The 27,759-nt window shown below is 46.8% G+C and overlaps 1 protein-coding gene across 3 annotated transcripts in view; it reads left to right on the top strand.

Moving 5' to 3' along the window:
* The first annotated feature begins 11,014 nt into the window (after positions 1 to 11,014).
* Positions 11,015 to 27,759, top strand: part of SLX4 (SLX4 structure-specific endonuclease subunit) — a 34,199-nt gene continuing 17,454 nt past the window's right edge. For all 3 annotated transcript variants that reach the window (XM_075436692.1, XM_075436691.1, XM_075436690.1), the window contains exons 1-7: positions 11,015 to 11,094; positions 18,406 to 18,508; positions 20,252 to 21,014; positions 22,353 to 22,616; positions 23,424 to 23,598; positions 25,249 to 25,464; positions 26,437 to 26,651. In XM_075436692.1, the coding sequence (XP_075292807.1) occupies positions 20,645 to 21,014; positions 22,353 to 22,616; positions 23,424 to 23,598; positions 25,249 to 25,464; positions 26,437 to 26,651 (1,240 nt within the window). In that variant the 5' untranslated portion in view covers positions 11,015 to 11,094; positions 18,406 to 18,508; positions 20,252 to 20,644. The remainder of the gene's footprint in view (positions 11,095 to 18,405; positions 18,509 to 20,251; positions 21,015 to 22,352; positions 22,617 to 23,423; positions 23,599 to 25,248; positions 25,465 to 26,436; positions 26,652 to 27,759) is intronic.

The following is a 27,759-nucleotide window of genomic DNA, read 5'->3' as shown; positions in this document are numbered from 1 at the left end:
CTCTTCTCTTTTCCACTTACTTTGTTGGCCTTAGTGTCCTCCAGGTGGTGATTTGTTGGTTCCTCTCTCTTCAGATGCTGCTCGGTTCTTCAGGGCATCAAGCACCAGACCGTGGTGGGAAGAGAGGGCTATGAAAACAACAGTAGGTAGTAGCAGAGAGTGTGGAGGGAAAAGGGGAGAATCTGCAGCTATGAACCCTGTTAGCCTTGTCTTTGAAAACGGAGTTTAGAAGAAGCAATGTCCTTTCAACAGGAGAGGCCTTTGTAACAGAAAATGCCACACTGGATTTCCCTCTGTGCGTCTGGTTTACGCTATGCAAACTGGTTTACAAGAAGTCTTTTCTCCTGCTGAGCGGGGGCTCTTAGGCAGCTGTGGTATTTGTTTAGCTTGTCTTTAAGATTCTGGAACTCGATTTGGTTAACTGTTTGGATGCTCTGCTGGACAGGACAACTTCCAGCTCTTGAAGCTAAAGGAAGCCTGGCTGTGCACAGAGTAAGGAAAAGGTCTGCTGCATGGGGTACCACTTCAGGAGATTTATTAACGTCACCTAAAATTTCATTTTTGTTCAGATGCAGAAGAGGAACTAATGTGACAGGTTAGGGAGTGCTGAGAAGAACAAGGAGCCACCTTCTTCATCCCTAGGATAGCTGTTAAGCTCAGCTAGAGGCCACAGGTCTTGATCCAGCTCCTGGTAAGATAGAGATGGCATCTGTTGGTTATGCTGGGATTCCTTGATTGGGCAATAATGAAATACCTTCAAAACTGTCCATACTCAAGATCAGAAGAGTAAGCCGGCAGCTAAGCTGGCACAGGTAAATGTGCATAAGGTTTTTCTCCTCGAAGTAGCCAACTTTGGTGGAGTTCAGCTGTACACTTTGGAAACTGGGCAGAATTTCCTGTCTTCCAGGTAAAAGTAAGATCCTTTGCCATCAAAATTGATGTAAATATGCAGGAAAAATTACTGGATGCTATTCATGGATGTACAGAGCCTCGCGGGACACTTGAAAGGAGCAGCACAATGTGGCCGCTTCACAATGCAAAGTGTTTCATGAACATAGACTGAAGAAATTAAGACCTTTGGTGATTTTCTGACTCTGACAGTACAGCAGGGGAGTGTGTTAGCCAGCAGGCTGGGCACCTGGTGATCACTGATAAAGTGCCCAAAAATACAGTCTGTTGATATGATGCCTGAACTGATGGCATGGTAGTTTATAAAATCTGATGCAGGGAGAAGCAGAGCACACTTACTGTGAGATGGTCATGAACAATCTGACACATCTTTAACCTCTCCAGCCCTGGGAATCCTCTGGGAACCCCAGCAGCCCTTGAGGTGCTGATTTTTTGCCGTGAGAGATTTGTGGCTAAAACAAAGATCTCTGTTACAGAATCACAGAATGGTCAGGGTTGGAAGGGACCTCTGTGGGTCATCTAGTCCAACCCTCCTGCCGAAGCAGGGTCACCTACAGCAGGCTGCACAGTACCTTGTCCTGGCGGGTCTTGAATATCTCCAGAGAAGGAGACTCCACAGCCTCCCTGGGCAGCCTGTTCCAGTGCTCCGTCACCCTCAGAGGGAAGAAGTTCTTCCTCATGTTCAGACGGAACTTCCTGTGCCTCAGTTTGTGTCCATTGCCCCTTGTCCTGTCGCTGGGCACCACTGAAAAGAGCTTGGCCCCATCCTCCTGACACCCACCCTGCAGATATTTATAAGCATTTATTAGGTCGCCTCGCAGCCTTCTTCAGGCTGAACAAGCCCAGCTCCCTCAGCCTCTCCTTGTAGGGGAGATGCTCCAGTCCCCTCATCATCCTCGTAGCCCTGCGCTGGACTCTCTCCAGTAGCTCTTCATCTTTCTTGAACTGGGGAGCCCAGAACTGGACACAGTACTCCAGATGAGGCCTCACCAGGGCAGTGTAGAGGGGAAGGAGAACCTCCCTCGTCCTGCTGGCCACACTCTTCTTGATGCACCCCAGGATCCCATTGGCTTTCTTGGCAGCCAGGGCACACTGCTGGCTCATCCACCAGGACACCCAGGTCCCTCTCCGCAGAGCTGCTCTCCAGCAGGTCCACCCCAAGCCTGTACTGATTCATGGGGTTGTTCCTCCCCAGGTGCAGGACCCTGCATTTGCCTTTGTTGAACCTCATCAGGTTCCTCTGCGCCCAACTTTCCAGCCTGTCCAGGTCACGCTGAATGGCAGCACAGCCTTCCGGTGTGTCTACCACACCTCCCAGTTTGGTGTCATCAGCAAACTTGCTGAGGGTACATTCTAACTCTTCATCCAGGTCGTTGATGAAGAAGTTAAAAAAGGCTGGGCCCAGTACTGACCCCCTGGGGGACACCACTAGTTACCAGCCTCCGACTAGACTCAGTGCCGCTGATGACAACCCTCTGAGTTCTGCCATTCAGCCAGTTCTCAATCCACTTCACCGACCACTCATCCAGCCCACACCTCCTGAGCTTCCCTAGGAGGATATCATGGGAAACTGTGTCGAAAGCCTTGCTGAAGTCGAGGTAGACAACATCCACGGCTCTCCCTTCGTCTACCCAGCCAGTCATGCCATCGTAGAAAGCTATTAGATTGGTCAGGCATGATTTCCCCTTGGTGAATCCATGCTGACTACTCCTGATAACCTTCTTTTCTTCCACTTGCTTGTTGATGGCCTCCAGGATAAGCTGCTCCGTCACCTTTCCCGGGATGGAGGTGAGGCTGACCGGCCTGTAGTTCCCTGGGTCGTCCTTCTTGCCCTTTTTGAAGATTGGAGTGACACTGGCCTTTCTCCAGTCCTCGGGCACCTCTCCTGTCCTCCAGGACCTCTCAAAGATGATGAAGAGTGGCTCAGCAATGACATCCGCCAGCTCTCTCAGCACTCGTGGGTGCATTCCATCAGGGCCCATGGATTTGTGGACGTCCAGATCGCTTAAGCGATCCCTCACACAGTCCTCCTCAACCAAGGGAAAGTCGTCCTCTCTGTAGGCTTCTTCTCTTACCTCTGGGGCCTGGGATTCCTGAGGGCCAGTCTTAGCACTGAAGACTGAAGCAAAGAAGGCATTCAGTAGCTCTGCCTTCTCCGCATCCTCCGTCACCAGGACACCCGCCTCATTCAGCAGCGGCCCCACGTTGTCCCTAGCCTTCCTTTTGCTGCTGATGTAGTTGAAGAAGCCCTTCTTGTTGTTTTTGACATCCCTTGCCAGCTTCAGTTCCAGGTGGGCCTTGGCCTTCCTCGTCGCATCCCTGCATGCTCTCACCATGTTCCTGTACTCTTCCCAAGTGGCCTGCCCCTCTTTCCACATTCCATGGACCTTTCTCTTCTGCCTGATCTCTGCTAGAAGCTCCTTGTTTAACCATGCAGGTCTCCTGCCTCCTTTGCTCGATTTCTTTCTCAGGGGGATGCATTGCTCCTGTGCATGGAAGAAGTATCGTTTAAAGAGCGACCAGCACTCATGGACCCCCCTGCCTCCGAGAGCCCTGGCCCACGGGATTCCTCCCAGTAGGAGGGGGCAAAGTCAGCCCTCCTGAGGTCCAAGGTTTTGATCCTGCTTATCGCCCTGCTTTCTCCACGCAGGATCCTGAACTCGACCATTTCATGGTCACTGCAGCCGAGTCTACCTCCGACCTTCACATCCTCCACCAGTCCCTCCTTGTTTGTTAACACAAGGTCCAGCAGCGCGCCTTTCCTTGTTGGTTCCTCCACCACTTGCATCAGAAAGTTATCATCAGTGCTCTGTAGGAACCTCCTGGATTGCGCCTGCCTAGCTGTATGGTCTTCCCAGCTGATGTCAGGGTGGTTCAAGTGCCCCATGAGAACCAGGACCTGTGACTGTGAGTGTTAGTGGAGTGCAAACCTACCCTTTGTCACTGTGCCCATCAAACCCAGTGAGAGGTGGTGAGAGTCCTAGGAGCCCGTATGCAGCGCGAGTAGTAGCAGCAGGATCAGGAGCGTGCGTTGACCCCGTCTCACATACTCGGTCGTGCTGCTTTGTCTGGTAAGGTTCATCATTCCATGCATCAGCAGCCTCTCTAGGTCCTCACCTCTCACACTCAGTTTTCCCTTTTCTTTTGCAAAGATCTGCAGAGAGTGCTGGGGTACGAAGATTCAATGAACAGCTGACAGAACAGATCATAGTGCAAAAGGGGGATGTATGGCATCGTGTTGATGAACACAAACCTAAGTGCCGATGGAATACAGACAAGGGGCTCGAAAGCTAGGCTGTAGATGACTGTGGCTCTGAAAGGGCCTCCACGTGGAATGCAACAGGGGCTCTTCGGTGAGCGAGCAGTGTAAAGGATGAGTTGTTTCAAGCGTGATGGTGAAAGGGAGGCAGGGGAAGTTAGAATCTGGTTTTTCACTTTCTGTGCAACCTCAGAACGTGCTGTGCAAGCAGAGAAGGCTTGTATGGACCTTGCATCAGAACTTTGGTGCTGTTCGTAGTGGTGAAGCTGTGGCTGCGCTCTTCCAGCTCCCACCCTCTGCACTCAGATCCTAAATTACTGATCCTCAGACGCGTTGTATCACTGACCAGTTTCCATCCGGTTTGTGCTCTTCCTGTAGCGAGAGTAGTGCCCTCTGAATTTTCTAGCATACTGACGTGAACCATGAGTTCCAAGTATGTGCAACATGTGGGAGTGGTGCTGTGAAGCATCCAGCACACGCTAGTTGTGTCCTTTATGTCTGCATTTGCTCTACCAGATTTCCCTGTTTTCCCCGTGGGATGGAATTAGGGATCTCCAGCCTGGAGGAATCCCGTGGAGCTTCTTTGGTCTCCTGGCTGTAAGCAATGCTGAACACTGCTTTGTGCAGAAAATTGATCTATTTGGTTTGATTTTTGCTGGGACCTTGTTAACTCCTGCTTGTCTCTTTTTCTTGGGGTTTTTTTGGGGAGAGGGGCGTGGTGTTAATTTTTCTACAAGTTAAACTTTGTGTGCTAACAAACTGTTGGTGATAAACAATGTGGCCTTCTCTTTTCCTCTGCCTGAGCTCATCAGCTGCGGAGTCAAACCTGTATCCTCCAGGGCAGAAGATGGAAAATATTTATAGGCAGTGAAATCCAGTTTGAAAGGACATTCCTGAGACCTCGTGCTTTAAAACTTGGACACAAGCCCTCTCACGTCTGGCTCAGGACCTTGAAACTGGACCGGCCCATAAAGTAGTTCACTGGTCCGGATTGAGAACAGAGTTTTCTCTCGTCCAGACTTCCTGCTGAGATGATCGAGAGTGTCTTGGGCAGGCTCCAGGTCCATGATTTATGGACAAACCACAGGCCAGGAATCTGCAATCTAAGCTCCCTGAGCAGCAACTGTTTAAAACATTATGGGAAGAAATGGCCACTGTTTCTAAAAGAAGAAAACTTGGGAGCCATTAGTAATGTTTAGCACTTCTGTAGTGCCTCACGATTGTTAATTAATCCTCCCACCCGCCTTGTGAAGTAAGTCAGAATTATTGTACAAATAAGGTCTATGTGGAGCTTAAATAAATTTCCGTAAGAAACACAGTGAATCTGAGTTAGGGACACAGCCCAGGACTCAAGAATCCCAACACAAAGTGAAACAAACCTCCTCCAAGATCCCGAGGCAGAAAGATAAGTACCTACTGGGTTTGCATGAGGCCACCAACACACATGTAATGGCAGCTTCGAGGGCATCTTTGCCTGATACCCTCCCCATGTGGAAATTCTTCCCAGGGCCATTCTGGGTCTGCCCAGACCTTACCCGGTGACGTCACATGCTTTCCCAGTAACCCCCGGGTTTGAGAATTCCTGGGGTTTCAGAGCATACCTGGCAGCTTGGCTGCTTACTAGAATTATCCTGCACGAAGTGCTTTCCAGCTGGTTGCCTCCCCTATTGCTTGGGAACAAGAGGACAGCACGCTAAAATCTGTCTTGCTATCTGTCTCAACCCAGAACAGCTCACCTCCTGACGCTTCTGGAGCAGGCTGAACACGGGTTTTCCTTTTCTTTCATCAGCAGGAAGCTTTTCTTCCAGAAAAAAACAACAAAAAAAGACATTTGTTTTCCCTCTGCTCTCACAATCATCTTTTGTTTCTTCTTGAGCTCCCCCATTTACACTTAACCTCCATCTTCTCCCAACCACGTAGCAGCGGATGCTGCGGCTGCAGCACAGTCCAGGCCAAGAGGAGAGCACCTCTGCCCAGACAGTCATTGTCCTGTTCTCTCCCGCAACAGAAGGGTGCTCCTTGGTGCCGTCTCCCACTGTCAGACCGGGAGCCCCTTCCAGAAGGAATTTTATCTCAAATCACATGCCTGTTCCCATCGTGCTTCTCCTGGAAGCAGGTGGGAATGGGTAAAGAAGTCTGCCCGAAGTGCTGGTCACAATGGACTAGCTGGTAGGAGAGCAAGGAGCAAAGCCGCCTGTAAGTGCTGAACTTTGTAGGGACTCCCAATTGTCTCATTGCTGTTCATCTATTTACAGCAGCAGGAAGGATTAAAAATTGGTGAAAGAAGCAGCGTTTCCTCCTCTTTTTAAATCTGTGTGGCAAAAGATATCGTAATGACTTGTCCATTAAAGTTGCCTGTCCAGCTTTCCTCCAAATGTCAAGATATGATCTGCAAGGGATTCGGGGCCAGGTAACAAAGCAGCAGTCTGTGAAGCCCAGCAAAGCTTGGTTCTCCTTTTGCAGCCCACACAAATGAGGAGTAATTGGGGTTAAAACCCAATCCAGAAGGCAATCAGTAAGTAAATCCTTCATGGGACTGTCCCAAATTAAATCCTTAGAAACTCGGGAGGTCAGAGCTGTGGCAGGAGGCGGAGGGACACTCACCTTGAGTTTTGTGTCTCTGATGTATCTCAGTCACTGGACTTGTTCTGTCTCAAGTGGGTTAGCAGATATTTTAAAGAACGAGTGCTCTAAGTTACCTTGCAAAATGCATCAAGAAATCAAAAGATGTGGATTATTGTTTTTTCAGTTGGGCACTGTACTTTTAATGTGTTTACGGATTCTTAGCACATGTTTAATGCCCAGTGCCCTTACTGAATGATGGTGATTTTTCTTGGAAATTAAATTTCATTTCACCTCCCAGGAGAACAAGACTAATTGTGATTCACAAGACATTAATTTGACGTGCACATCCTGTGACTCGTGCTGTGTGACTTACTGAATGGAAACACACATATTTTTCTGGCAGGCGAGAAGATAGATATGGTGGCATGCACCATCCCAAAATTCACACTTTAGAGAAAAAACAAACCAAACCTGCTCTTGAGGAAAATGCTGCATTGTTGCTTGTTTTGCCCTTTGAAGAGACTCGGTGTGCTGGGTGTTGTGCTGAGCTCTGTCATCCAGCATGGCCAAAGTCCATGAGAAGGGCAGATTAACACACTAAATTAACACAAACAGTAAACTTTACTGGAATTGGCCCCTGTGGTTGCTTCTCTGATCACCGCTGACCTGGACTGAACCAATTTGTATCGAAAGCTTTAAAAAGTTCATCTGGAGCTGCCAAAGGGCCACCAGCGTTAGAGGTTTTAACACAGATCAGTGGATCTGCCTGTCAGACTGAGCAGAGACAACAAAGTGAAACGCAAACTTTCAGAAATACTGACTGTAGCATACTGGGGATAAATGTATATATGTATATATAGTATGTAATGTGTATGTTCATAGCTACATAGATAAACAGATTCACATTTTTACTATAAATACTATTGCACAGTGAATTCAACAGTTATTTTTAAAACATTTTAAAATAATGTCAATAGTGTCCACAAGTTCCATAATCGTCATTTTCTGCAGAGACGGCTCAAAACCAAACTGTGGTAGAAAATATCCTGTCCTTCGCAACGTGTATCCAAAGTGTTGCGATTTCAGGGCCCTGCCTGCATCATTGTAATTTCATGGGAGAGTACCCTAGCAGACATTAAATTAAGCCAAGATTTTCATACTAGAGTCTAAAGCACTTAGACCTCGGCCAGCTCTGAATCAGACCAGTTCCCTGGTGGGGTGAAACAGTGAATTATTAAAAAAATTGCTAGCAGAAGTCCAGTAGGTCTACATGGAGAGTCAGATAGTCGGCCTCTGATGAGCTGCAGGGTTTTGGGAGAGCTGCGTTTCCTCTCTACACCCTGCAGCTGCGTCTTCTCACTGATACTGGGTGCAAAGAGTGAGTAAAGCCTGTTGCAGCAATGGTGTCCTTGCTGCCTTTAGGTATGGTTAGAGGCCTTGAAAGGTCCCATGAAGGAGGTACCCATGTGGTAGCCAGTACGGACTGATACATGTTGGTGCTTTTGGACCTCTCTGTGTTTGAAATATACCACAATTCCTTTGGCTCTTTTCAATGCAGATTTTTAAAAGGCTGCATTTACACACATCAGCAAGGCTCAGGGTGTTTGCACCCCTCACAGTGAGCGCAGTGAATCTTTGAAGGATGCAAGTGGTGAAAAAATAGATGCTTGTGCATGTTACACATTTCAGTTTTCTGAGGGGCCCTTTTCTCAGGTGGCTCAGCACTTTTCCAATAGAAAATTGTGTTTGACTACACAAAATGCAGCAGAAGAGCTGGAGGCTGCAGCGTTCCACGACAGCCACACTGTGGAGGCTGGTCTGGCTGAGGATGCGTGTGTTTGCCATGTTCCGCGTTGCTCCGAATGCCGATGGGTGGTTTCCCCGACTGCAGGCGTGCAATGGGGTCTGTGGGCTGGCTGGTGCCTGCTCCAGATTCCCCTCTGAGTCCTCCTGGTTATTCTTTTAAACATTTGGTGCTTTTGAATCCAGTTTGCATTTAGGGTATTGTGCAACAGAATGTTACTGTGACTTGGCTTAGCCGTCCTTGTGGAACCAACGCAGTGTCTCAGTGCATCAGAACCGGAGTCCTTTTCAGTACGTTTGTGCAATGTGTGCTTGCAAGTTCTTGCAGGATTTTCTTCAGAGCGCTTCTAATTCCCAGAGGTGTGGCAACTTGAGAAAGAACTTGAAGAACCTAGCAGACGTGTTGAAAGACACAAACCAAAGGATTTCTTCATGTTGGCTTTGGGTTCTCCTACTGACATGGGCACGTTTCATGTCCTGGGGAATTCACTGCAGAAAATTCACCGACTGGTCCTGCCAAAATAACCAGGGGCACCAATTCTTTGCTTAAAATTCAAAGGTTACCAGCTAAAATTGTTTGAATTTAGCATGGGTTAAAAATCAAATTGCTTTGCTGGAAGTGAAAAAGCATGGTGCCTCAGGAGCTTGTTCCATTTTTAAAGTTGGAGGTGATTCTTTTCCTACGAGCCTTCCAAACAGGCAACACTATGACACCATCAGTTTCTTTTGGTGATGTCAAACTACGGATCAAGATGTAATTATAGAAAAATAAATGTTATGTGTAAAGGAGCCATCATATTGCTCATAATTAGAAGTAGAGCTTCATATTTGTTAGTAAAGCGCCCATCTTCATGTTTTTGAAGAAAACCAATAGTACTGTCAGCCCCAGCGTGTTCTGCATGCCACTAAACCTCTTCCCTCTGCCTCGTGGCCTGTTGAGAAGTGTTACCCAGGAGTGATTTTGGTTCTTGCCGCAGCTATACCAAGTGTTGAGAAAGCAAGCCTGATTTCAACACAAAACATGCCTTCAAAATGCAAATCCAGTGTACGACACACCCTTCCTGCACACCCAGCTTATCTCTGGTGGGTTTATACCTGCAGAGTTTTGGCCACAATGAACTGTTTGTTTGGAGGAGATGATTGTTGATCCTGACTCCAAGTCATTTTTCAGTATGAGGTCTCCGAGCCTGAGCTGAATATAGTGGCAAGACAGCATACATTTTCCTGTTCAACCCTGGGTAATAGGAGCTATAAAATAAAAAGGCAATGCTCTTGCTTTTGACAGATAAGCCTGGTAAAAGCTTGAGCTACGTAACTGCTTGTGAGCAGTGCAGCATCCATTATAACCCCACCGCATTTAGGGCTACAAGGATGGTGAGGGGACTGGAGCATCTCTCCTACGAGGGGAGGCTGAGGGAGCTGGGCTTGTTCAGCCTGAAGAAGAGAAGGCCGAGAGGGGACCTTATAAATGCTTACAAATATCTGAAGGGTGGGCGTCAGGAGGATGGGGCCAAGCTCTTTTCAGTAGTGCCCAGCGACAGGGCAAGGGGCAATGGGCACAAACTCAAGCACAGGAAGTTCCGTCTGAACATGAGGAAGAACTTCTTCCCTCTGAGGGTGACGGAGCACTGGAACAGGCTGCCCAGGGAGGTTGTGGAGTCTCCTTCTCTGGAGAGATTCAAGACCTGCCTGGACAAGGTACTGTGCAGCCTGCTGTAGGTGACCCTGCTTCGGCAGGAGGGTTGGACTAGATGACCCACAGAGGTCCCTTCCAACCCCTACCATTCTGTGATTCTGTGATTCTGCATTGCAACTAGAACGGGTTTTGGCTGCAGCTCTGCAGCCTGCCAGCGCCTACCTTAGGTTGTAGATGGGAAGATGAGAGGCTTTAAATGACAGTTCTGTGCTTACAAACACGTGGTATGTATTTATCTCCTTATTTACATTTTTCTACGTAAGAGTATTTCGATGGATTCGAATTCCTTACAAATATTAACAGGCAGTATTGTGCTGTACGCTGTCCTCCGGCGGTACGTTTTCCGGACCAGTTATTCACCTCAGCAAGTCACAGCCGGAGCCGAGGCCCTCACCGAACGCTGCCGGGGCCGGGCTGGGCCGAGGCGCTGCAAGGCGGCCGGGCCCGCCGCTGCCTGCCCTGGAGCACGGCCGCCCCCGGTGGCCGCCCGCCCGCCCGTCACCGCTGCCAGCCCGGGGAGGGAGCTCCCGGCCGTTCCGCCGGGGCGAGGAGCGGGGACAAAGCCAGTCGCAGCCGCCGGAAGGCGGAGGGCGACCGTGGGGCTGGGGGGGGGGGGGGGGGGGGGGGGGGATCATTATAGCAACCAGTGGCGGGAAGCCCGTGCGCATGCGCGGGGAGGGCGCGGTCCTGGCCGTGCGCGCATGCGCGGGCCCTGCCGGCGGGACGCTGACCGGGGCTTCGCGCATGCGCGCTGCGCTCGCGGCGGGGAGACGGTTGGTGGCCCGCGCATGCGCTCCGGCTGGGCACCGGGGCTCCGCGGCGGGGCGCGAGGAGCGGCGGGAGCCCGTGCCGCGGCGGCGAGGTCAGCGGCGGGTCGGGGCGGCGGGCCGAGCGGGCGGGGCGGCCCTCTCACGGCGGCAACGGGCGGGCGGGCGGCGTGACGTCATGACGCCGGCGTCGTCAGCGCGGCGCCACCTGCCGGCGGGGAGGCGGCATCGTCGTCGATCCCCGGGGTTGGCGTCACCTCCAGGGTGCGACGTCAGTGGTGTGACGTCATCCCCCCCCCCCGAGGAGCGGCTCCCTCGAGGCGGCAGCCGCGGGGCCTGGTGGCGCCGGGCCTGAGGGGAGCCCCGGGCCTGAGGGGAGCCCCAGGCCTGAGAGGCCTGTCCCAGTCACAGTGGGGAGTAGCAGCGGCCGCAGGGCACCTCGGAGCGCGGCATGGGAGCGCTGACGCACTGGGGCATTCACGCTGGGTGCCGTGGGGTGGCTGGTGGCAGGACGAGGCTCCGGCCTTGGTGGTTACGTGGCACCAAAAGCAAAAACTCGGCGGCGAAGGCAGAGTTGTTCGGCGGAAAGCCTGGCTACGAGGGGTCAGAGTTTGGGTGTGCCTTGGCTGCTCAGGAGAGGCGTTAAAACATGTGTTTAACGCGTCTGGCCACGAAGCAAACTGGTTTCCAGCAGCCGTGTCAGGGAAAGCAACTCCGAGAAGCCTGTCAGCTGCCTCACGAAGCAACGCAGAACTTCAGCTTTCTCTTCCAGGCTCGGGGGCGCGAGGAGCAGTGGATGGGCTGGCCCCAGGGGGAAATAGCGGCTGTTTTACTGGCAGCACCTCATCCCTGGTCCTGCAGATGCGCAGGTGCTGCTTTTAACCGTGCCCTTTTTAAATAAATCCAAAATTACGCATTTGCCGGCCAAAACTATCCATTAGTTGTCCTGAATGCTTTGAGTCTAGTAAAGCCCAAAGGCGGTAGCGTTGCCTGGTGCTCGGTCTGTTGGCTCCTGTGTAAACTCTCGGGAATCACAGGCTGGGTGCGGTCACTCTTTTAGCTACAGAACCAGACCCGTGTGTGGCTGGCTGCCGTATCTACTTAAGATCCCATTTTTCATCTCCGTCCTGGTCCCTCCTCTCTCCTTTGGTTTTGCTGTTTGGATTAAAACAGTTTTGTGGATAGCCAGAAGTCATTTTATTGCTTTACACGATACGGATGTGTCAGAGGCAGACCAGAAACAGAATTTTTATTACAAGCTTTACGTTTGGAAGAAAATGGACCTCGAGTTCTTTTGAGCATTTGCTTTTCCCACTGGGTCAATTTTCATTACAGTTTTTTTCCAAAGAACCTGTCAAATGGTAGAAAATAGCAGGTTAAACAGGATGTTTGACACGTTATTGTATGCTAGTGAAACTCAGACTGTGCCTCAGTTGAATTCAAGGCCCTTGTCCAGAGTTTCTAGAAAGAACTTTTCCTGAGAGCTGAACACAGAGGAGTTGCCGTCATTGTCTGAGAGCTGACCTCTTGCTGTTACTACAGCGGTCCGTGGAAGATACACATTTATGCTTCCGGGAGAGAAGTGGTGTGATAGCAGCATTCCCCAGAGCACTCGCAGCAAGGCTGTAGGTAGCAGTATATTTGGATATTGAGAAGGAACTAAGTTAAGAAAAGGAGAAGAAGAAATTTTAAAATGTATTTTCAGAACAGTAAACCAAGCCTATTTATGACGGATGCTGGAGCATGGAGAGCAGATCTGATAGTGTGGAAGCAGCATGAAGCAACATATCCACAAAGTAGTGTGTTGTGTATTTTACTGTAGGTCTTATGTGTGATTTTAGCTGAGAAGAGAGCAAGTTATACTTTGTTACAAATTAATGAAATGTTAGTGTGAAAGATAGATTATTAGATCACCTATAGAAATCCATGATGAGTGCTTTTCAGAGCAAGCATCTTTCTGTTTTAGAGAATGTAGGGAAATCAAGATACTGTGTTAAATTTCACTTTATATTTGGCTTTTGCGATGATAAGCTTCAACTTAATGACAAATCAGAAGCTACACTTTTTGGGAAAAAATAGTACTGGTAGAACTTACATTGTTTGAAGTGAACGCGCCCTTTAGAATACCAGTGTCTTCTGGAGAGAAATGGCTTGAGTATTTAATATTAAAGTGTTCGTATTTCTCTTTATATTCACTTTTTCATTAATTATTCAGTTGATTTTCTTGCCACAAGCATCCATAACATTGATTACTCTATTCTTGATCTACAAAATGGTGGCGTTGCCTGGCATGGTCAGAATTATCCATGTTGGAGTGGACTCAGACACTTGGGATAAGTCACGATCAGTCTGGAAGAGTGATGGGCTGAGTAAGGCTTTGCACTGGGTATGGCACAGGCAGGTGGCACAGCACCGTCCCCAGGCTGTGTGCCACTGGTGCTGCACAGTCAATGCCAAGGCATCCTCTTTTGAATGAGTCGTGCTGTAGGTTCACTGTAACAATTTCGCCACTGTGAAGGAAATAGAGCCTTTTTACGGTTACAGTGTGCCTGTCGATATGGCCACAGGGTCGTATAGGGACCTGCCGTTGTGCTGATTAGCTCTCTGGACTCCTACCTCCTTTGTAGTCATCGCTTCCCAGCTCAGATTTACCAGTCCTGGAAGCATGGCCTTGTCCCAACACGATGGCTTTGTGCTAGTTTACCAGGTGGTCTGCATCCTTCTGCCTCTGTCTGCCGTCAGCACCGCCTGACAGTTCCTCTCTCTGCGTCATCAGACAGCTTGATCAGCGGTCGTTTGTGTCTCTCCTAACTCATTTCCTAAGCCTAAGTAATAGAAAACAGGGTAGACAGAGAGTTAATCGCCGTGGGATGGTACTAGAAACATACGTGCTCAATGACTGCTGTTTGCAGTTGCATTTTGAAACCTATCTAGCTACATTTTAATCATTTTGCATGTGTTGTATTGATTTTGTATGATTCTAATTGATCATTTTGTCCCTCGATACTTCTTTAATGGTTTACAAAAGAATTACACCTCTGTTAAAGCACAGAGGTCTCATTAAAAAGGTATTAGCTTAACATAGGAGATCTTGGCTTTCATAAAACTGTGTTGATTGTTATTAATTTTATTACCCATCTTTATTCATCAGTTCCCATATAAGCCATTTCTTTAACCGCCTGGCGCTGATCTCAGTCTGAAAGATGGGTGTTTACTTCTCTAATTGTCCTTTTTGAAAAATCACAGTGACTTCTGCTTGCCAATGATCTGATTCCCTTGACAGAAATACCTTTGGTAGCTGCTGTTGAGTACGCTTTGGATTGCTGTTGGAATAGGCTACTTTTGTCAACGTCACGTTCTGGAGATTGTAAGAATGTTTAGTTCTGCGCCTTCTCAGTATTAACAGTTTTACAGTTTGTTTTATGATGACCTACTAGCCTTGGTAGGTTTTTCTTTTTTGGTTTTGATGTACACCAAAAGATCTTTCTGAAAGTCCTTAACTTTTCTGACCGGAAAACTAATCTTACGTAATCGTACCTCCTTCTAGTTTTATACAATTCCTTGTTTGTGTGCAGTGCTATCCAATTCCCTTATCGAGATGCTATTTTACCTATTTGTTTTTATTATTACTCTAATTACTGCTAGTTCTCTGAACACCAAATTAGGTTTTAATAAGTTTTGTTCTCTTTATTGATTTTCTTGGGCCTCTAGTGAAATGTTTTTATTCAGTCCTTAATTCTCAATTGTAATTTTCTGTTGAAATTAATAATTTTTTGTTGTTTCAATCAAATCAAATAAGCATTTTTGAAACACCGGCTATATATATTTCTAATTTGTATGCTACTGTGTTTGCATACAAGCCTTGAGCATTTGCACCTGAGCAACCGTTAGTTTTTGGTTTTATGTTCACTTCCCCTTTATCCTTCCAGAGGAGGTATGAAGTAAAAATTTCTATTTCTGTGAAGTGCTTTATAAGGTAAGGTTAGTTTCTACAGTATTTGAACGATAGAAGGGCATTTTGTCAAGTAAGTAGTGGTTTAAAGTTCATGTCTGGAATGTAATAGATATTTTACTGGCTATGAAATGCTTTACCATACATACAGGGTACTAGTAGGGGGAGGTGTAGTCTTTGAAAGAAATGTGAGCATGGTACGCTGACAGGATATCAGGGGATAGAAGTGGGTAGCATCAGGTAGACATTCATACAGGTCATTGCTAAGATTGCTCGTTAGAATCTCATTACAATTTTCCTAGCTATCATTTCCTTGCTTATGTAGACTTGAGTTAATTTGGCATTTCCTGTATTTCCATGTCTGGTTTTGTTAGCGTTTTCTGGCACAGGGCAGAGACCAGGGCAAGAGGGTTGGTACCTGACTTTGAATTCCTGTTCTGCACTTCCATTTGCCCTCTCCTCAGAGAACAAGCACTGCTGTCCTCAGTGTTAATGTGTTTGCGCTTCCACAAGCGCAGAGACCCTGCACTGTACAGATCTTGTGTTGTGTCTTGGCAGAGTCGTGACTGTGGTAAAGGTGTAGGTTAGTGCAGGAACCTGAAGAGAGCAGGCTCTAGTGAAGAGAGTCCCTAAAAGTATGGAGGATAATATGCTTTTTCAGAAGACATACTGCTGACGTGTAGGCTCTTCTCCATCAAGAACCCGTAGAAAGATTTTTTTTAAGAGGATTTGGTCTGGAGGAATCCCTAGGGACCGCCTTCTGGCGTGGTTTCCAGAACAAACACTACAGAAGTTCTTTCCCTCTCCAGTATTTGGACGGGCTTGATTGAAAATTTTGCTACCAACCTTCAGATCTTTAGGCTGCAGCTTATAAAGAAAGAGAAGGGGAGGAGGGGTCAATAAAACTTTCAGTGCCAATGCAACATCGTGCATCCCATTGTCCTGTCTGCTGTCAACACTCTATAATTAACAGCCTAGATTCATACAGGCCATGGCAATTAACTCCTTTCTGAAGACTGAGATGATGTCAGTCACTTTGATCCCATTCTTTGACTTTCCCATAAGTTCTGGCCAGCCTTGCAGGACTGTCAGGACCACTCCTGTGTGGATGTTGCTGGTGGAGGAGGTGTGAGAAGGTGCTCCTGCCAAGGGAGGTACCACCCTTCCTGCAGCAACCCACTCTGCCTGGCACACAGAGCGCAGCCTCACTCCACGCTTCGTGTCTTGTGGAGGTGGGTGCTGCAGGCTCAGCACCACATCTTCCTGTGCCCAGTTAGGAATGCAGCTGCCTGTTGGGCTGCTTCACTGGTGGAGACTGGGGGAGAGGCTCTGTCTGCAGCGTGGGGCGATTCATACTTTCACCACAAGGAAACGGTATGTATGAAAAGGAATTCAGGTTGCTCTTTGCCTCGCTTTCTAGTGTTAAATAATCACTGTTCCCCTAGTATTTCTTGTGAAACCCAGGAAATTGCTCCCAATGTAGCATGGCACTTTCCTTTTTTGAAGGCGTAGATCTGGTCTTTCTTTAAAGTTGAGTAATTGAGGAGGACATGTACCGAGGCACCACTGCGGGGGTGGAGAGGGGAGAAGGTATCTACTGGGTACAAGTTTTTGAGGTCTACCTAGTGTTGATCTATGCTTTCTAGCCATGACGATGACATATTCTTGGAGGCTGAAATGGCAGGAGAATTGTTCCTGGAACAAACAGACTGTTCAAAGCTGCCAGCGAGCAGGCCCAGATGTATATTTGAGAGCTCAGAAGAGATAGCATCAAGTGGTTGGACTGCTGGTAGAAATACGCCTTCAGTTGTTAGAAATGAAGCTGCTCTGAAAGGTGGGAGGGTAGCAGACATCTTACCTGTTTTATGGGGTTTTTTTGAGAAGGATTCTATGATTGAACCAGGTAATTACAATGCAGTAAGGCTTTTATATGCACATGTTAAACTGGTTGAAATGATCATCAAGTTATCTGTAGATGTCTGTCACTATATATTGTTAACCTGATAGCATCATATCAACATTGTAGCATAGTTTCTCCAGTAGACCGTCTCTCAGTAGTCTAATGGAGTGGTTTGAATCTGCCAACAAATCAGGAAATAATCTTTAATGTAGCTTGCTCAGAAATCTTTTGAAAAGGGGAAAGAGATGAGGAATTGCCATGAATGGTAAACCATCTGAGAGAGGAAACTGGCTGAAAGGCAGCAAAGAGCATCCAAGGGTTCATTCTGGATCTACCTTGGCATGTGCCTGGTGGTCCCACGGGGCAGTGACGCAGCTTTTTCAGCTCAGTTGAGATCAGAAGTGGCTCCAGCAGGCTCTGAGCTGCAGGTAACACAGTAGATCATGAGCTTTGGTGTGGAGGACTGTAAAGTGGAGCATGGAGGTGGAAAAAGAGATAAATCATATGGAACACCTTAATGATACCAGATACTGAAAGAGCCTTGGGCATCTCTGTTCATGTAAAACCTTTGCTCAGGAAGCAGGTGCTTGCAACACAAAGCAAAGAAGGTGTTAGGATGTGCAAGGCCTGGATGCGGAAGGAATGCGAACAATAGAAAAATTCTTCATCCCCAGTCTGCTGTCTGCAGTGCTGGTGAGCGTGTCTCAGAACAAGCAATGGAGAGTGAAGGAGGCTCAGGGAATACTGATGGAGATGATTAAGGGCCAGGAAAGATTCTCTTAGGAAAAGAGAAAAGACTAGGACTCAGAGAGCAGACACTGGAGGTTGTGGTACCTATAATTTAATAAAATACTGAGTGGTTTGAAGAGAGTGGATTTGGAGCTTCTGTCTTCCTTGTCTCAACAGCAGGCAGTCAGTGAAGCAAACTGAGAAAAGGCATACTTTCTGTTGGAGTTTTTCAGTTAAAGCAGGGAACCCAATTCAGTAGATGCCTGTGAGCCTAAAAATGGCAGAATCAAAATGGCAAGGATGTTACATGGCTAGAGGGTTGCGATAGTAACATTGATGGATTTCTGTAAGAATTAACTGTTGTGGTTCTGGTTTCAAGGAAGTTACCAGGAAACAAAATGAGTCCCAAGTGGAAAAGGCAAGGACAAACGATTTGTAGGATTGTAGAATAACTCAGGCTTGAAGTGACCTCTCTAGTCCAGCGTCCTGCTCAAAGCAGGGTCAGCTGTGGGGTCAGACCAGGTTCCTTGGGGCTTTATCCAGTCTGTCTGACCTGTTCGGCCTGCTGAAGGGTTCTGGGCTTTTTCTGCAGAGGCGTGCGGTGCTGCTCACTGCCGGGGACACAGTGCTGAGCTGAGCAGCCCCTGAGCAATGCATCTGACACGCATATGTATTTCAGGTACATAGATGAATGGAAGTGGCAGAGCTTAGCACCATTAGAGCACGTCCTGTTGCTGTCTCTCTGCCCCTGCAACTTGGAACCTGAGCAAAAAGAGCAGTCAGTACAAAATATGCAAAATCTAACCTTTTCCTTCCATTTTCCAGGTTCCATCTTTCATTCTTATTGGTCCGGATTTGCACCATTTTGCTGATGCACATTTACCTGAAGGGCACAGCTGGGCTATAGATTTGGCGTCTAAGTGAATAGGTAAGTGCTGCCCTTTGTTTTATTTGACCAGCTTTGTGATTTGTTGAGTCCTAAAACCTTCCAAAATGAATACTATACTGAAATAAATTATTTTCAAAGCCGTTACTTTTCAAGCTCTACAAACTGTCGCCAAAACTGACTGCTAGGTACATCAGTAGCAGCAGCATCAGAAATACTGAGATGTTGAACAGAGCAGGAGTCTGCAAATACAAGTCTGGAAAGGGAGAAGTAGGACAGATAAGTTCTTAGTTAGATTTGTATCAATTGTGCATCTGACCTTGTCTACCTGGGCACTGAACATTGATTGCAAATGCAAAAGTGCTGATCTATTTTAAAGTTTAGTATCAGGAGCTCACCATAAATTAATATGACAGTACAGATGTGTCTGTGAGAGGTATTTAAAGCCATGGAGGATGTGAGATTCTGTTTTTCTCCACATACTGTTTCCTACTTAGAAGAAAATGGTCCATTTACAGTGATAACTACACCAAGATTCTGTCCAGGAAAATTAAATTTATGAACTGGCTACATAAAACTTCAGTTTCTCTCTAACAGGAAATGACTCCAAGATTCACAGCAAAATCCTCTGCTGGTTTGGGAGCCTGAGTTTAAAATAAATAAATCTATTAACATCTGTAATTGCTTATAGGAAAGGCTGACCCATGAAAGTGTGTAACCAGCATTCCTCAGCCTCGCGTGTCTGCAGCCAAGCCATTTGAGAAAACAATCTCGCATGTGTTTTTCCTGCTTTTTGAGTCTTTCTGTGCCCAGAGCTTTACTGGAGAAACTGAACCTCAGCTGCTGCCATTCCAAGTGAAACACTATGGTTTAGGCTTGAAAGAAATGGGGTTTGGGAGCAATATAAAACCTCTGGTAAAATAGCCAGAGCTGTAGTGAACTTAGGACTAGGAAGAAGAGGACAATCAAAATGTCTAAGAATAGAGATCTAGTTTTAATGTTGCCTGGGGGTTGATGGCATTTCCATCTGCACATTGTACCTAGTGCTGTTCCAAGTAATCCCTAGCTAGTACTGCTGTTCTTACTGTAGCTGAAAAGATTAAGAAACTTATTGAAAAATATCATTTGTTTAGTCTGTTTACCTTGTGTATTTGACAGCAGTTTGTGAAACATGGTCAGTGCCATGGTTTATTGACTACTCAGAGGAGGAGTTCAGTATTAGTTAGCAGGAGAGCTAATCCTGGTTGTGAGCAGCCATGGAGGTAAGAGAAGAGAAAGAATGAACCTGTTTGACAGAGTTATTCTCAGACTTGTCCCAGAAACCCTTCTGAAATGCCAGAAATTGCCTTTATTTGCTTCTCAGAATGAGGTCAGGCTCTCCTCTTTAAATCTGCTGTGTCACAAAGCAGAATTTTACACTCTAGAATAGCTGCTTGATCTGAAGGACTATTTTTTCTTCCCCTGCTGCATTCCCTGGTCTTGTGTTATATAAATGTAAGTATGAATGCATATAAAAAAAGGACAGTCTCAAATTCCGAGCCCCAGCACAAAAGCCTACCCAGTATCAGATACCTGTTTTGAACGGTTTCCTCTTGTTCCCTAATGTGGCTGTTGCATGTCTCTAGTTCGATTATAGTGATAGTGGTTTGGGTCAATACATGCTTTTTCTAATCTTACTATTTTATAAAAATTCTCTCCTCCTTTGAAGTTCTACCCCAACCCTGTCCCACAGTGCATCTGCATATACCATCCTGCATAATGACCTTTTTTATTTCTTTATTTAAGGGCTTTATTAAGTGTCTTTCTGAAGCCCTGTGGTATATCACGAAGTTCCTATGCATGCTCTGCACAAACTGCTCAACTTATAGTCTAGAGACCTCTGAAGAACCAGCTTGTTGGTGCATTATGTGTGAAAGCAAGTGGGGTCCTTGGAGAGAGAATGTGCTCTACTAAATGGCTCTGAATTAAGTCTAGAAGGATGAACTGTCAGAATAGCGGAGAAGCACCCACTGTGTTGACCTCATTGAAGTCTGGAGAATGGAGATCTTTGAGGTGGTGGAAGGGACTTGGTGAAAATTGGAGGTCACGGAGGATGCAATCCTGAACTGTCTGGTATCTTCCCCTGCCCTCCTGTCCTCACAGTGTCATTAGGCCAGTGTTACTGGAAACTGCAGGCCAATGGATGAACAGGACAATGATTTTAAAGAGTTGTGGGCGAATCTTTTGGGTAGAGCAAAGAAAAAAGCTGGGGAGGCGGATGCAGCAAAGAGGGCTCAGAACAGGTCAAAGAGCACTGCAGCAAGAAGCAAAGTAAGAAGAGGTAAAGCTGCTGCTAGGAGTCAAAACCATCATCGCTTACCAGCAGCAAAGGAAACAAACTTGCCTCAAGATTTGGGTCCAAAGGAGCAAGCATTGGTGCACAAAGAAGGTGGAGACACTGTGGCCTGTAGTAGTGGTGAGACTGTGGAAAGGGATGGAAGAAGAAGCCCTTTCCCTGCAAGCCAGCTAAGTACGGTGGCCAGTGAGTGTAGCCAGAGGATTCTGACAGGTGAGTGAACTGAAAGCTTTCAAACAGAAATCGGGTAGGACTGAAAAGACTGTGTAGTTCAGTGGAGCTCTTCAGAAGTCTACCTGGAGGGGATATGTAGCAGCACTGATCGAAGCAGACTTGCATCTCATGTTTCCATCTACACTTAGCTACTTAGGCTTAGCCAGGGGTTTAACCTAGGAGTGTGTTCTGTGCTACAGGCAGACAGAAGATGTCCTTCAGGAAGGTGAAGTCTTGGTACAAGGCCAAAGATGTAAACAAGTTAAGAAAGGTGTTGGATTAATTCATAAAGGCTTAGTCCTTCAGTGGTTATTAAACATGATGGCCAGGATGCCATCACCAGTGCAGGAAGTCCTTAAACTGATAAATAAGATGTTGTGGTTTAACCCCAGCCAGCAGCTAAGCACCATGCAGCCACTCACTCACTCTTCCCTGGTGGGATGGGGGAGAGAATCGGAAGGGCAGAAATGAGGAAACCTGTGGGTTGAGATAAAGACGGTTTAACAGGTAAAGCAAAAGTCAGACAGGCAAGCAAAGCGAAGCAAGGAATGCATTCACTGCTTCCCATTGGCAGGCAGGTTTTCAGCCATCTCCAGCAAAGCAGGGCTCCATCACGTGTAGCGGTTGCTTGGGAAGACAAATGGCATCACTCTGAACATCCCCCCTCCTCCTTCTTCTTCCCCCAGCTTTATGTGCTGAGCATGGCGTCGTGTGGCATGGGACATCCCTCTGGTCACTCGCTGGTGGGGGGGTGAGGAGCAGAAAAGGCCTTGGCTCTGTGTAAGCGCTGCTCAGCAATAACGAAAACAACCCTGTGTTATCAACACCGTTTTCAGCACAAATCCAAAACGTAGCCCCATACTAGCTACTATGAAGAAATTAACTGTATCCCAGCCAAAACCAGCACATAAGGTCAGTCAGGAGAAGGATTATTACGAACCTGTCCTGTCCTGATGAGCCATTTCTTAAACATGTGTTGCTGACTGCACTCAGGGGCAAGATACTGGGCTGGCGAGACCTTTGGTCCCACCCTGCATGCTGCCCGTATCCACAGGGTACCTCCAGTGAAGCAGTGGTGTGCTGAGGGGTTAGTCTGGCATTGCCAGATAGATCTAAACTCCACTGTGGCACAGAAGCCGGATACCGTTACTGTAGTTAGCAAGTATAAAGTCATGTAATAGCTGAACAAATTGTTCACTGCTTCCTCTTAAGAATGGTTGTTGCAAAACTGAGCCTGGCTTAGGCTGCTGTTGGGAAAGGCTTCCAAGCAGCAATCTGGGCAGCTCAGCTGTGTGTTTAAACCTGACTGTAAAGCTCTGGTGTTTTCTCCCCCTCTAGTAAATACTGTGAGTGGCTGTTCCCAGACTACACTATCCTTCCATCCTGCTACACAGCCAGGGACCTGCTCTTCACCCACCTCAAAGATACCGCAGCTTGCAGGGTCGAAGGTGCGGGTGGCAGAGCTGGTAGTGGAGAGAATGCAGCAGTTCAAGAGAGTGGCACCTGAGCAGCTAAAACACAGCACAGATGACAGCTTGCCAAAGTCTGTAGCCCTCGGGGATTTCCCTGATGAAAGCCAGGAGCAGAACCCACCAGAGAATGGTACGTTTCTCCTGTTAGCTCTTGTACTTGCAGAAAGAGCTCTGTGGGCTGGAGAGAATGGTTGCATGAGAAGCAGTCCAGATTCCTGGGCTTTGTTCCCAGCTAGCCTAGCGGCCCAGTGTGCAGCACTGAATAAATCACTCCAGATCGCTGAGAAAGTTTGCTTTCTCTATTGCTAATGGACTATCAGTGCTTTTCTGCCAGCTCTTCTCTGAGGCTGAATTAACCTTACGCTCAGTTCTGGAGGTATAATTGTCTTCTTGGAAACAGGTTGAAATTCCAGCAGGATCAGTGAACTTTGTCATCCTTCCCTTGGGAGCTAGGCAGCTGTTAGGTAAAAATGACTCGTAGGCCCTGTCTTTGGTAGATCTCCAGGCACTCTAAAAAAGTAATATGTTCTATGCAGATGAATTAAATTCACAGCAATTTTACTCTGGTTTGGTTCTTTACAAGTCAAGACCCTGTTAGTTCTGTACAGACATGAAAATCTGCTGTGTTTTAATATGCGGTGTAGAAGATCCCATGTTCTCCCCAGAAACTTTAGCCAGAACTTTAGCTCTGACATGTGACGTACTGTGAACAAATTGCCACCTCCTGCTCCCAGGGCAGCGCAGTCCTGTCACATTTAAAGAGTGCAGTTTGTACATTCCCTTGTGAGAGATCAAAGGTGAAGATGCAAGAGAGAGATTGCAATTTATTTTTATATGTCTGATTTAATAAACTAATAATGACAAGTATAATGGCTCCATGCCTTTCATACAGGAGTCTTAGTTTTCTGTCTTTGATCGTCTCTCCCTTCGTTGCCAGATACCCACCATCTTCCATCCATGGAGCATGACAGTGCTCTGGCTTTGGTTCTTCAGCAGGAAACCAAAGAGGAAGCCCTGGCAAGCCTGGAGGATGCAGGCTTGTTTTTTTGTCAGATCTGCCAGAAGGATCTCTCAGCCATGAACACAACGCGACGAGAGCAGCATGTTAACAGGTGAGAGACCAGCCCGATGTGTCCTTTCCATATCTGCTCCCCCTTAACCTCATAGACTGCTCACTCAGCCTTTACAGAATGTGGTGGCAGCAGGGGAATGTGCGTCGTGGCATTGACCTTTATGGCTTGAATTAACGAGCCGTTTTGATCTCAAAGCAGAGGCTGATTGTCTTGCCCTGCAGGGCTTCTGCATGTGTGTGGTGAGGCCAGTGCTGGTTTCATCAGTAGTGTCGCAGAGGAGCTGCAATTGTAAAGGGACTGTAAAAATTAGTGACTGCAGATTTTGAGATCTATTGATTTCAGCTAACAAAGTAATGTTTGCTCTAGTTTGCTAAAAATGATTTGTCTAAGGTCTGCTAGTATGTCACTGCGTATCCAAGCTGTTTGCTAAGGGAAAGGTGATACTATTCAGAAAGATGACTGAATTGAAATTAGTGCCCTTAATTTAATACTTTCCTTAGTGGTAAATATCAAGTACTGTTAATATATTATGTACAGATAGCTATTCGTAAAGTAGAAGTCTGTGCATCTCTGTTGAGAAACTATCAGAAACAGCACATTTCAATGACTGTAATTTCTTACTTTGAGCGCTTTCAGAAGGTAAGAGTGATTTGATTTGTGCAGTCCTGCATCATGTTATTGGGTGGCTTGCATTCATTAGGGTCATCTGCAGCTGCAGCTTTAGAGTTGTTATTGCCGTTTCTGTCTTCAGATACTTACTGCTGCTTGAGAGGACAGAGGTTGTAAAACAGTGACAGTGTGTCAGAAATGCTTTTTGGAAATTAAGTCTGCTTTCTGAACTGTTAAGCTTGTAGTCATATGGTGAGATTACAAGGGGATGTTAGCAATGGATTTTTTGAAAGCAGTCTTCATCACAAGAGATAAAGCTGCAGACGGATGGACGCACTGGCAAGCTAATAGTCACCAGTCCTAGTCCATCAGGTGAATGGTCTCTTAACACAGCCCTGTGTGTGTCATTACCTAATCAGGAAGTTATTTTTATAATAGGTACTGCAGAGCTAGGATTTCACACCCTGAATCTCGTTGGAGAGGACAGGAAAAAGAACCATTAGGTTTTTCTGTATAGTTTTGGCCTACCAGAAATTGTTAGAAATGCATAATCCTTCACTCTGGAGTGCGGTGTTCATTTCCACTGGTCACTTTTCTTTGACATAAAACACTGTCCTTGTCAAGTGTGGTACCTGACTTGAAAACGCTTGCCTTCTTGACACTGCATGTGGTCGTAGTAAGAAGGACCAGAAGTAGTCCTGTTTCAGGAAGGAAGACTTACCATTTCTCTGGTAGGGTGATTCCTATTTTAACAGTGGTTTATAAATTAAATGGGACGTTAGCATGAATGCAGGAAGAGGGATTAGGTAATGGACACGTGATGAAGTTAAAGAAGGTTATTACCTGTGCTTGCTTCTGAGCAACATGTTTTTAATATGCCTGTGAGGCCGTAATCTCCATGTAACTGTTACACGTCATACTCATCACAGTGGTGGGCACAGAATTCTTGTTTCTTTAGGGGATGTTTCTGGCTGTTACAGACATTAGAGATGATTGTGCTTGCTTTTCTTTAATATGGTTTGAATCTTAGTGTGGGAAGTTTTGAAGTCTTCAGAGGTAAGCTTTGCCATCGTCCCACAGGTGTTTGGATGAGATGGAAGAAGCACAAATGTTGTCCTCCAGCAAACCACTGGTCCCTGAGTGTCCCATCTGTGGGAAGCAGTTCCAAACCCCACAGAGCAGAGTCAGTCACTTGAAGCGCTGTGCGGTTGAGATGGATGTTCCTCCTAAGCTGCTTCTTCAGGCGGTGCAGTTGCAGGTGTCCACACTGGGTGATGCACCTCTTCAGTGTCCCAGGTAAGCTTGTGAAAATAAACAATGCTGGTTACTTTCTTTAGCCTGAGAGATGTTGACCCTGTGCTCCTGGGGATGAATGGTAGGAGCAGGGCAGACTCGCAGGCTGGGTGGGCCCCAAGTCCAAAGAAGATGAAGTGGAGCCATGACCCGGTCCCACATAAGGAGAACACGGTAGTTGGAGAAATCGTCTTGCTTTCCTTCAGAAGTGGTCAGGTGGTGGATGACTTTAAAAGTCAGCAGGCAGGAGCAAAATGGGCTGTAAATAATCTTACACTGGTGTGTCAGAAACATTTGTGCTCTGTGAGGCAGTTACGCAGTAAAGCTGAATGGTGTGTTTGAGCGTATTAAGCAAACCACATAGTACGAGTGTGCAGTCTCTCCTGAGCATCTGTCGTGCCAATGCCTCAGCTATTCGGCTTGTGGCTGTATGGAAATACATGTTTTACACCCTGGGCCAAAGAGGAAACAGAAGTGATATTTTGAAATGCAGAGCTGCATCTGCTGTCTTGGATTTGAGCAGAATCTTTGGAATACAGCGAGTGATGCCTGACTGAATTTGCAGACGGGCTTGTAAGTCCCTTTGTGCTGAGGAAGGACTGTTGCCTGTTCCCCACGGAAGTAGAAGAGTGGGAAAGCAATTTCTGGTGATCTTGTTTTTTCCCTGCTTCAACTTATTTTTTCCCCTTTGGTACAAAAAAACATTCAAGATAGAGATAGCAGATGTTTGCATCAGTGCTGTGGTCTTGTGGTTACCTTTTTGAAAGAAGACTTTCTCTAAATTGCTCTGAATTCCATGGGTGAGAAGAAATCATTTGCTCACTGCCAGGGAAGAAGGTACTGAATAGTTTTTCATTATCCTGGATATGAGAATCTCTCTGAGCAAGTAGAGCAGCTGGTCTGGACTGTTCAGTGTTTCTTGTCTCTGCTCCAGTCACGTTAACTTGGGCTTCACACTGCATTCTTGTATTTCAGCAATCAACCGAACAGGTCAAAGCGAAAAGTCTCTTCCAAAGAGGACTCAAAGAAAATGCAGAAGAGGGCCAAAATGGAGACGAAGGATGAAGATTTGCTGGTTGCTATGGCAATGTCACGCTCCCTGTTGGAGCACGAAAAGCAGGAGCAAGCCAAATCAGTTACAAATGTGAAACCAGTGGCTGCTTTGCCAATCAAATGGAAGCCAGGATCAGGTATGTGCTCAAGTGAGTTGGTGTCGAAGGCTGTGTTATTGGAGGAGTAGTGTAACACAGCCCGCGCTTCACTAAAACTTTCCTGTTGGGTATAGGAGGGATGACAGCCCTGTTTCTGTTTTACTTATGCTGTCAGAGCTTCAACAATATGCAGTATCCACACAGTTAAGAAAGGCTGCAGGATGTCCATGGGTTTCAGTGAAATCCCTTAGGAATCTGATGCTTTTTTTTTACCTATTGATTCTTTTGGATCTGTAAAATATTCTGAAGCTAAGCTGTTGTGTTTTTTTAAACTGTGGAAGTGAAAAGAAATAACACAAAAATATTATTGTTATTTCTTCTGCAGTACATTTTTTCCCTATTCATCCTGCTACAGCCTGGATTAACGCAGCTTTTTCAGCCTTATCTCTTATCTCTGTTTTCTTTCGGTAACAGACACGTGTGTATGCTACATGCTGTTGAGCATATGCTGCACTATTTCAGTGTGCAAAAATGTTCAGAAAGGAAAACCACTGCCAGGGGAAATCTTTGAGTACTGCGTAGAGGGGAGAATTCACTCTTTGTGACACTGCTCAGGTCCCCTCCTGCCGATAAGTAATGCCGGTTGGATCTGGGGCTGGGCATTAGTAAGACAAAAGCCATAAGACACAGGATTTCCAAATGAAATTGTGCAGTGTTTGTGTGAGCTGTGGTTTGGTATCGTCAGAAACCAGTACACAAGAAAAGGAGTCCTTCATGGATTTACTGGCTTTTTTTTCTCCCTTTTTTGTGAAGCACTGGGATCTAGTCAAGCGCTGTACAGGCACCATTCCATGGGTCTGGGAGGTAGACTGCATGGATACCGGTTGCTTCTGTAATGACCAGATTTTTTAGAGATGTGGCTGCTCCCAACGGGCAGCAGAGCAGTGTGAGCAGGAGTCAGTCTTTTCTGGAGTTCATTTCTCCCATAAGGGTGATGTGAGGCTTTGGACTACCTGTGGAAATCTTTAGAGTTGTGTTCAGCTAGCAGCTGCCTTTTGGGCATCACTGAGTCAACACTTGAAGGAGCTGGCATGATGAGCTCCTCTGCCCTGTGTTCAGCTGTTTATTTATTTTAGTTCCTCTTCCT

The sequence above is a fragment of the Opisthocomus hoazin genome, chromosome 15, assembly GCF_030867145.1.
Source record: "Opisthocomus hoazin isolate bOpiHoa1 chromosome 15, bOpiHoa1.hap1, whole genome shotgun sequence".
In the NCBI taxonomy this organism is placed as follows: Eukaryota; Metazoa; Chordata; class Aves; order Opisthocomiformes; family Opisthocomidae; genus Opisthocomus; species Opisthocomus hoazin.
This window is presented reverse-complemented; position numbering and strand designations above follow the sequence as displayed.